Raw genomic sequence first — 10808 nt, 5'->3', positions numbered from 1 at the left:
AAAGAGTGTGGGCTTTGCAACGAGATATAACAGGATTCAAGCGATAGTTCAGCTAGTTAGGTGGCTTAGGTAAATCATTTAATTAGATGACTCTTCACTTCTGCAAATGTAAAATGAGGGTTCAGAACATCTACTTTGCAAGGCTGCTTTAAGGATTAAGTGAGATCATATCCATGATGCACCTAGCATAGTGCCTGCCATATAATAGGTGCTCAATAAATGTTAGTGATAGGTGTACTCGGTGTTGTTATTACTAGGCTCAATGTCCCTAGACTGTTCTCTCACTCCTCCCTTTCTGTAGTCACTTTTTGCCGCTATTACTGAGAAGAAACAGTTTTTCCTCTTCTTGTCATAGCTTTCGAATTTTCTGCTTCTTATATTCTGTGTAGGAGGAGACCAGAAAAATCACTCTCATCCTTAGTGCATGGGATATAAGTGGATGCTACTCAAGGTATGGTCTGTGGGCCAGGAGCATGGGGATCAAGTACTGCTGTGTGACTGTTCGAAATGCACATTCTCAGGCTCCACCCCAGATCTACTGAATCAGAACGTGTGAGGCAGGGGCCCAGGGATCTACATTTTAACCAGCTGAACTACTCAGAGCTCAGGCTTTGTGGCAATAAAACAGCTCCATAGCTCAGAAGTTTTTCCTAGTTATTTCTGGGTTTTGGCTGGCGGAATAAGGTTGCCAAAAGAGACTGCTCAAACGACCTGGAAAAAATGGGGGGCATGACTGTACTAGAAAATGTTTCAGAGTGATGCACAATGATTTAAAAAAATGACACTTCCTATGAAATTCCAAATAAAACTAATTAAAACATAGCCTTAAAATATTATAATAAAAGGCTATAAAATGTGCTAGAGAATAACTGAAACACTTTGGGAGAGAAGGAAAACTGGAGGTTAATACCCAGATACTGTGTCCTATCTATCCATGTCTCTATCTTACCAGCCTATTTAATGATTTGTATTGGAGCTGGAGACAAGAGTAGGTGGGACTAACAGTCTGGGAGAAGGAATGTCTCAGTCTGGGAGAGGATGGCAGTCAGGAAAGGAAAAGACATACAGTCAGTTCACAACCAGGAGACATGTACCTATTTTTTCTCTATAAAAATAGAGATGAGGTTGTCTGTTAAGAGCAAGCTAGGAGGAGAGAAAAGTACTGTTAGCTTAAAGACTTGAATATACTTGCTATGGAGATAGAAGAGGCAACTGATTCTGAATATACAGAAAAAAGTATAGGGCAGCATTAAAAGGCCAACTATGCCACAGACCCTTTTAATGGCAGGAATTCTAAGCAGCGTGAGGATGGTTAGACTGAGGAAAGGTTCGACTTTTTCAGGTCAAGCGTGCTAAAAGGCCAAGAGGACAAGGAAAATGAAGAAATAAAATTATTGGCTGATGGGATCTAGGCTGGAGGGGGAAAACAGGCAGAGGGAACTTGGGAGGATGATAAAGAAACCAGAAGGATAGGAAATTGTCATAGAGAGTGGGAGACGGGAGGTTTACGGGTGGGAAGCGTTCTTTGATGGTGTCTAAGACAGATGCAAGCAGACTGGTAGATAAAGTAGAGGGGACGGTCCCCAGGCTCAAGGCTTGGAGTACGGATGGCCACTCCCATGGCAAGTGAAGTTGTCTAAAATGAGTTCAGGTGGAAAGGAGACAGTAAGCCAAACAAAGCTTTTGAAGAAAATGGGAAAATAAATCAGAAGCTTAATGAAAGACAAATGACTATGACAGAAGGGGAGAGAGAATCCCAGAGCAAAAGGGCATGAGCCTCATCCACTCCCTAAGTTCTCCTGAGAGGCACTTGTTATACTGAGTGTGAGTTACGGATATCAGAAAGTAGTGAAATGGATTCCGTAAACATATTCTATTATTTTTAAGTTTAGCCTTCCATTTATTTATACTGAATATCAGGTTTTATTATGCTGCTAAAACATGTACACTTTATCTATTAATATTCAGAACTAAATACAGAAGGGTTATACTTTCAGCATTGTTTTCGTTTGTCTGTTTACCTTCAGGCGGTGAAGCGGTAAAACCACATGGGCTTATTACCATAAATCCAGGGCTAGTAACAGACTTTCCTCCACTGCTAGAATGCCTCAGGTACATGATTGACTGTACTTTCTCCTGAAAGATCTTGCCATCTAGGATCACAAAAGTTTTCAGACAATTTTAAAGAAGGATAAAACAAAAATATAACTTTAAAAGCAAGTCGTTAAATACAAATGTTTACAAAAAGATGTTCAAAGCAAAAAGAAAAAACGGCATCCTTTATAATAATGCGCATTTGATACGTGAGGACACTCTACAACTTCTTACTCTGGATTCTTCTGTTGACTATTACTAGCCACATTAACTTCTATTTTCTTTGAATTCTAACTGTACTTATAGTTATTCCTATAGTTTAGCAGCTAACTGTTCACTTTTTATACGCTAATATGATCTCTCCAAGGAGACTGTTCATCAATTCACTCCTTGAGGGAAAGGCTGTGTCTTCTCTATTTTTACACAGCCCCAATATGACTCCAAAGTTGATACCTCCAGTTTAATCTTCCTTTTTGAGCTTCCTACTTCTAAATTCAACTGCTTGATTTTTTTAAATGCACCACAAATGCAACAAATCTAAATCTGAGTCATCCTTCTGCCCTAAATTCCCTCCTGTGCTGTTCTCTGGTTCCTTTGGTAGAAGTACCTATTTCCCATGCAGGATCCAGGAGCCACCCTTGACCACAACCTTTCCTTTACCCATGTCAAGTCAGTCTCCAGGTTCCATTGACTTTATTTCTGTTTCTGGAACTCTTCTCATCCCTAGCATAGCGCTATAAGGCAGGCTCTAATCCCCCTCACCTGGATTATTACCTCGGACTTCTAAATGGTATCCGTGACGGACCTCTGGTCACCCTCAAATCCTCATAGCTACCAGCCTTCTCTCTATGAAATGCCAATCTCTGCTTAAAGCCTTCCAGTGGCTTTCTGCTGCCTCCCTACCGCTACAAGAATCTCCTCTCCCTTCAACTCCTACTCAGCCTTTAAGACTCAGGGCAGGCGTCACCACCTCCGGGAAATATCCCCTCGCCATGCTCTATGCTACCCAAAATGAAATACTGACATCGTTGTGCTTTCCACATGCTATACTTACCTGTTTGTCTCTCTCCCCTCTACTAGACTGTAAACTCCTTAAGGGAGGCGACCACATTTTACTCATCGTTGCAACAACCCAGTGCTACCAGAATCCTGGCATTGCTTTATTCACTAAATGTTAGCTGAACCTAACACAGAGTCATGCTGTATAATTTCACTTGGATTTTTACTGCGGCGGAATCATTTTATTCACTTATTATATTGTTTAAAATGGCTGTTGGACAACCGGTTTCCCTCTCTAAATTTACTATCTAGCTTTCTCACAGATATACTCTTGCTTGCTTTCTTACCACATCACCTTTTCCTAGTTCTTTTAAAACTCTGATTCTTCTATCTTTCTTTTACGCTGAGATTACTCTTTCTTGTTCCACCCTCTGAATAGTAATATCACCAACAGTTCCATCCTTAGCTTCCTTTTTCCTTCTCTCTCTCTCTCCACACTTTTCTTCAGTGGTCTCATCTGTTCCCAGAGCTTCAACTCACTTCTACGCAGGTGGTTTCTCTATACTGAATTTTACTGTTAATAATTTACTTACATCGTATTGCTTGGCTCAAAACAAACACAACGAAACAAAATCCTTCAATTACCCCCAACTAGAATACAAGTTCAAATTCTCTGATCTTACATTCAAGGACTCGTTTAATATGAGCTTGGGTGGGGTGGAATAAATGATGGTCCCAAACTATATTTATGGTATTATTTCTCACTACTCCTTTATAAATCCCCTATATTAGGTAAAATTCATTATTCTTTATTTCCTCTTTCTATCTTTCCTCCCTTTAAGTCATTCTCTTCACCTGGAATGCTAATTATCCAATCTACCTATTAAATTTTACTTAAATTCCGCAATGCCCATGGCAGATATTAATCTATTAAATCTCTCTCCATACCTGTCCGATGAAACCCTAACTCTTCTGAAATCTAATTAGTTCTTCTTTTGCATCTCTTATGTACTTACCAGATATTGTTTCTTATTATAATTATTTCAGCATATATATCTCCCCTTGCCTCTTGGCATTTAAGCCCTCTGAAGGCAGAGGCTATGTCTGGTTCATTTTATGGCCCTCTGCCCTGTCCCAATCCCAGTGTGTAATTAGTTTCTAGCACAGAGGCCGTTCAATATATATCAAACAAACACAAATCAAGCGGGAAGGAAGAAACAAAAGTGGAAACAGCCAAGACCTAACAAAAATGATCATACCTACCTATGTGCAAAGAAAAGTAGAAGCCTGCAGGGTTATGGCAAACGTAAGTATTGGTAGGAGGGTGAGCTGCTAAAAGGAAACTGAAGACAGCTGCCAATAATTCCAGATCTGGAGGAGACCCAAGGACTTCTGCTATAATTTTCACAAATGATCTACAAACCTCTCGGGGCATGGATGTAAGCTGCCCCTCTCTGTGTTCCTGAAAAAGATAAACACTCTCTTTAGATTTAAAGAGAACTGTCAACTTAACTAACATTTCTCATTGAAGCAAGATAATTCTCTTTAAGACAGAACTGTGTTGGTTTACTACTCCAGACTGACCATATTTACCATACAATTGAGTTGCTATTCCTCAATTCAAGCAACCCTGCTCTCAAAATTCATTAACACCAACGTCTCCACATAAATGTTAGCTACTATTTGTGCTCTCATCACGACTACTACCTCTGCTGCTACTACTATGGGTTCAGAAGGGAAATGTTCTGATAGACAAAACCGATTACATGAATACACTATGTTCCAGTCTACAAAGTTCTTTCTCACAACAGCTCTGAGAAGTTTTATCCATCATTTCTAGAATACGGAGGCCCGAAGTGGTTATATGACTAACTTAAACCACATAGAAAACATGTCAGAGTGGTGCAGCCATCAACTCAGACTCAGACCTCTGATCCCTTTCTACTGCATCATCTACTGCCTGGAATAATGAGACCTGGCAGAAGGCCACGTAATTACCAAAAATAAAGATGGATATAAATAAACTATTTATATTCTCCAACCGTAACCTCCCCAATAGGTAGCAGCTGGCCTCTAGATCAAGGCTACCAGAGGTAAACCTCCTCATGTTTCCTGTCTGTCCAAATATGCAATGTATCTCTACATCCACTGTTCTTCATTTGCTCTTGGGTATTGCTCAATCAGAAAACGTAAAATCTAGATGTTAACTTTGACACAGTTTAGTCTTACCACCTCAGATTTAAGAAGAGAACACCGAGTCTACAAAAGTAAGCACAAAACCCCTTTGTCAAGATCTCACAATGGCCGAGTGGCCAAGCCAAGCCAAGAATACAGGTGTCGTAACTTGCAATTCAGCGTTATTTCTGCCACAGCCATTTGTCTTTTTTCTAAATCGCACCCCTTGTGACTTCCTAACCTCAATTATTCATTCCTAAGTTCATCCCAGCTTATGTTTCTTCAATCTTGCCCTCTCCACTGACTCCTTACAAATAGTCACTGGTATCCTATTTAAAAAAAAAAAAAAAAAAAATCCCTTAACTTGACCTGTTGGGAAGCTTTTGTTAACATTCTGTTTCTCTTTTCTTCTGCTGCTGGACTTTTTGATAAAAACACTTTTAAATTCTCACTGCTTCCAGTGATCCACCACACATGCTGCCTAAAGTCCCCAGACATCTGCTTCTTGCAGTCTTCACTCCGCTGAAATCTTATAAGCCATGAAGAATTTCCAAGTTGATGGCCTTCTGTCTGACCACATTTCCTTGGAACTTTCTACCTCATTTGGTTCTGGAGACCACCTCTGTCTGCGCAGGCTCTCCTCCCTCTGCCCACGCTTGGCTTTCACTTTGCTGGGCTTCCTGGTACTTCTTTACCTTTTCAACTACTCTTTTTTTTTGGACTATTCTTTCTATATCTCTCTCAACAGCTCCTTCTTCCTGTTTCATGTCCTGAAAATGGATATTTTCTGAGACGCAAACCTCAACTCCCTATGATCCTTTCACTACATTTGTGTATCCTGTAGTGCTTCTCTATCCCCATGGCTTCACGAACACATCAATGCAAACAAGTTCTACTCTCTCCCCAGCTCCAATCTTGCACATCCAAGTGCCTGGCGGTCAGTGTCGCTGAGCATCCCACATGCACAATGCTCAAGTCTTACTCACTTCACGTTCAATCCTGCTTTCTTTGATGATACAATCATTCTGCTGGTCTCCCAGCTTGAAATTTTACATTGCATATTTGACTTCTTTTGCAGCTTCTATCTAAACAGAACCAAGCCCTATTAATTGCCTTTACATCTCCTCCATTATTTGCTCCTTACTTTTGTTTTCTGAATTGTATTTTTAATACAGTAGGTTCTTATTAGTTCTCTATTTTATACACATCAGCGTATCCATGTCAATCCCAGTCTCCCAATTCATCCCACCACCACCACCACCACCACCACCCCCGCCACTTTCCCCCCTTGGTGTCCATACGTTTGTTCTCTACATCTGTGTCTCTATTTCTGCCTTGCAAACCAGTTCATCTGTACCATTTTTCTAGGTTCCACATATATGCGTTAATATACGATATTTCTTTTTCTCTGACTTACTTCACTCTGTATGACAGTGTCTAGGTCCATCCACGTCTCTACAAATGACTCAATTTCATTCCTTTTTATGGCTGAGTAATATTCCATTGTACATATGTGCCACATCTTCTTCATCCATTCACCTGTCAATAGGCATTTAGGTTGCTTCCATGACCTGGCTATTGTAAATAGTGTTGCAATGAACATTGGGGTGCATGTGTCTTTTTAAATTATGGTTTTCTCTGGGTATGTGCCCTGTAGTGGAATTGCTGGGTCATATGGTAGTTCTATTTTTGTTTTTTAAGGAACCTCCATACTGTTATCCATAGTGGCTGTATCGATTTACATTCCCACCAACAGTGCAAGAGCGTTCCCTTTTCTCCGCACCCTCTTCAGCATTTGTTGTTTGCAGATTTTCTGATGGATGTCCATTCTGACCGGTGTGAGGTGATACCTCATTGTAGTTTTGATTTGCATTTCTCTAATAATTAGTGATGTTGAGCAGCTTTTCATGTGCTTCTTGGACATCTGTACGTCCTCTTTGGAGAAATGTCTCTTTAGGTCTTCTGCCCATTTTTGGATTGGGTTGTTTGTTTTTTTAATATTGAGCTGCATGAGCTGTTTTATATATTTTGGAGATTAATCCTTTGTCCGTTGATTCGTTTGCAAGTGTCTTCTCCCATTCTGAGGGTTGTCTTTTCATCTTGCTTATAGCTTTCTTTGCCGTGCAAAAGCTTTTAAGTTTCATTATGTCCCATTTGTTTATTTTTGCTTTTCTTTCCATTTCTCTAGGAGGTGGATCAAAAAAGATCTTGCTGTGATTTATGTCAAAGAGTGTTCTTCCTATGTTTTCCTCTAAGAGTTATATGGTGTCCAGTCCTTTCTGTTTTTTGCGGTACGCGGGCCTCTCACTGCTGTGGCCTCTCCCGTTGTGGAGCACAGGCTCCGGACGCGCAGGCTCAGCGGCCATGGCTCATGGGCCCAGCCGCTCCGCGGCATGTGGGATCTTCCCGGACCGGGGCACGAACCCGTGTCCCCTGCATTGGCAGGCGGACTCTCAACCACTGCACCACCAGGGAAGCCCTATAGTGTCCAGTCTTAAATTTAGGTCTTGAATCCATTTTGAGTTTATTTTTGTGTATGGTGTTAGGAAGTGTTCTAATTTCATTCTTTTACATGTAGCTGTCCAGTTTTCCCAGCACCACTTATCGAAGAGGCTGTCTTTTCTCCACTGTATATCCTTGCCTCCTTTGTCATAGATTAGTTGACCATAGGTGCATGGGTTTATCTCTGGGCTTTCTATCCTGTTCCACTGATCTATATTTCTGTTTTTGTGCCAGTACTATATTGTCTTGATTACTGTAGCTTCGTAGTATAGTTTGAAGTCAGGGAGTCTAATTCCTCTAGCTCCGTTTTTTTCCCCTCAAGACTGCTTTGGCTGCTCCTTACTTTTACACTCCCATTTTTAATCTCCTACAGGTACTTTACACTGTACTCATGGACTAAAGAGACTGCCTCACAACCAATATACTGCCAATTTATTAATCTTCCTTAACTACACTCAAATACCTTAAAGGCAAAGACTAAGTTCCAGTCTTTATATATTTCTCACAATACCTAACATAAAGCTATCGTTAATAAATAACTGTTAATTTGACAAACAGGCTCTCTGAATAAAGAGGGGTGAAGAAATATACTTTCATTAAAAGAAATTGGTACCTGAATTTTTCTAGCATTTTTATAAATAAAATGCAAGTGAGAATACTTATTGAAATCTCCAAGTTGATAAGTGTCACTTTTCTGACATGAAAAGACTGTCACACTGTCATATGAACTCACTTAAAACTGGCCAACAAGTTTAGACAAAGAAAGTGAGTTAGAGGAAAACTGACCCATAGATGATACATAAAACATTCAGTAAGCAAGGGGTCTGAGAGATCACTGTGTTGTATTCCTGAAGACAATAGTCTCATTTACCACAGGGGCCAAGAAAGGCATTAAATGCTTTTGTTTTGTTTTTTTCACAATTCATTCATTCAAAAATTATTTATTGTGTGCTTATGTGTTTCAGGTACTGGGATTACAGTGTGATCAACAAAGTGTAACAACCTTATCCCTGCCCTCAGGAAGTTTGCAGAGAGAAATAAACCATAATGTCCTAAATGACATAAAACTAACAAATTGTATATGGCCAGAGTGAGAGTAAGTGCAGGAAGGAGAAAGGGTTAATTTAGACAGAAAGGGCAGGGAAGGCTTCTCTCAGGAAGGTGATTTTAAGTTGAGGCACAAAGGATAAGCAGGAGTTGGCCAGATGAAAAGAATGGGATGGATAACTTTTCAGTCGGAAAGAACATCACGTGCCCTGCGGTGGGAAAGAGGCTCACTTGTTTAAGGAAGGGAAACAAGGCTGGGGGTGGGGTGGGCCCGCAGCGGTATAAGATGCGGCTGGAGCGGTGGCTAGATCCTATAAGCCTTCTTACAGAAGTTGTCACAGATTTTGGATTTTATCCCAAGTACAATAGGAAGCCAGTAGTGCAACTGAAACAAAGGCATTTAAAACAAAGAAACGATTACTGATCCCATGGAACATCTGTCCTTATCTGACTTGATAGAGTTCTAATATATGCCTCAGACCCTGAAAAATCAAACTAACTTGAAAAATAGTTCAATACACCAACCAAGCTAAAACCAGACACCAGTGAAGGCAGAGAAAATAACTGAACTAGAAGCCAGGCCGCAGCACAGGCCCTACGACGTGACTGGTGAAGTTAGTGCCATTTTTTTTTTTTTTTCGTGGTATGCGGGCCTCTCACTGTCGTGGTCTCTCCCGTTGCGGAGCACAGGCTCCAGACGCACAGGCTCAGCGGCCATGGCTCACGGGCCCAACCGCTCCGCGGTATGTGGGATCTTCCCAGACCGGGGCACAAACCCGTGTCCCCTGCATCTGCAGGCGGACTCTCAACCACTGCGCCACCAGGGAAGCCCCATAGTGCCACTTTTTGATATAACTTATTTTTTAAACAAATTTATTTATTTTATTTATTTATTTTTGGCTGCACTGGGTCTTCGTTGCTGCTCGCGGGCCTTCTCCAGTTATGACGAGCGGGGACCACTCTCTTTTGTGGTGCACGGGCCTCTCACTGCGGTGGCCTCTCTTGTTGCGGAGCATGGGCTCTAGGCGCGCGGGCTCCAGTAACTGTGGCATGTGGGCTCGGCAGTTGCAGCTCACGGGCTCCAGAGCGCAGGCTCAGCGGCCATGGCTCACGCGCCCAGCTGCTCCGCAGCGTGTGGGATCTTCCCGGACGAGGGCTCAAACCCACATCCCCTGCATTGGCAGGCGGGCTCTCAACTACTGTGCCACCAGGGAAGCCCTGATATAATATTTTTGATATATTTTCAGTATACTAATTCTAGTACATATAACAGATCTTCAACAAATACGCACTTATTAAAACAACACATACTGGTACTTGTTATTTAAGGAATATGGAACAAGTTAAAATATCACTACTGTTGATGTCCAAGAGACTACAAAATTATTATTTTACCCCAACATAAAGAAATATCTCTGGAATTTAGTAGTTGCTCTTTTGTAACGGAGTTAGGAAAGGTCAAGCTACAAGAGGCAGGGGTTAAAAAACTCCGATACTACCAGCTGAAAGAAGGGATCCTGGAGGGTAGGGCAGACAGAAAATAACCTCACTAAAAGTCCCTCAAAAATCTGAGTCCATAGCATTGAGTTATTAAACAGAAATCATCGCAGAAAATATCTCCAGAAGTAAAGTTACATGAAAAGTACCTGGAAAACCTGGCAAGTCAGTAGAAAGTGATGCACCACTCGAGCTTTCAGTAACTGCTTAATATTAAACATCTGCTGCTGGTGATCCGCTCTGAGGAGGACTTCTAGGGCTGCCAGCAGAGTTTCCCAAACACCTTGCTGAGAAAAGAAACACATACCGATTAGCACAGAATTACTGAAAAACATGCTGCATGCTTTTTAGAAGACATGCAATACATCAGTTTAACACTGTGCATATATTCAGGGTCAAAGATTAAATTTGTCTGAAAAAGTAAATCTTAGGGCTTCCCTGGTGGTGCAGTGGTTGAGGGTCCGCCTGCCGATGCAGGGGACACGGGTTTGTGC

At 41.4% G+C, this 10808-nt stretch overlaps 1 protein-coding gene across 2 annotated transcripts in view; it reads right to left on the bottom strand.

The window, feature by feature from the left end:
* Positions 1-10808, bottom strand: part of LYST (lysosomal trafficking regulator) — a 160712-nt gene that overhangs the window by 92476 nt on the left and 57428 nt on the right. For both annotated transcript variants that reach the window (XM_007452943.1, XM_007452944.1), the window contains exons 19-21: positions 10464-10601; positions 4357-4555; positions 2022-2153 (exon numbers count right to left, since the gene is read on the bottom strand). In XM_007452943.1, the coding sequence (XP_007453005.1) occupies positions 2022-2153; positions 4357-4555; positions 10464-10601 (469 nt within the window). The remainder of the gene's footprint in view (positions 1-2021; positions 2154-4356; positions 4556-10463; positions 10602-10808) is intronic.

Source organism: Lipotes vexillifer, unplaced genomic scaffold (assembly GCF_000442215.2).
Source record: "Lipotes vexillifer unplaced genomic scaffold, Lipotes_vexillifer_v1.1 scaffold1088, whole genome shotgun sequence".
NCBI lineage: Eukaryota > Metazoa > Chordata > Mammalia > Artiodactyla > Lipotidae > Lipotes > Lipotes vexillifer.
Note: the sequence above shows the minus strand (reverse complement) of the source record. Positions and strands in the feature narration are given on the sequence as shown.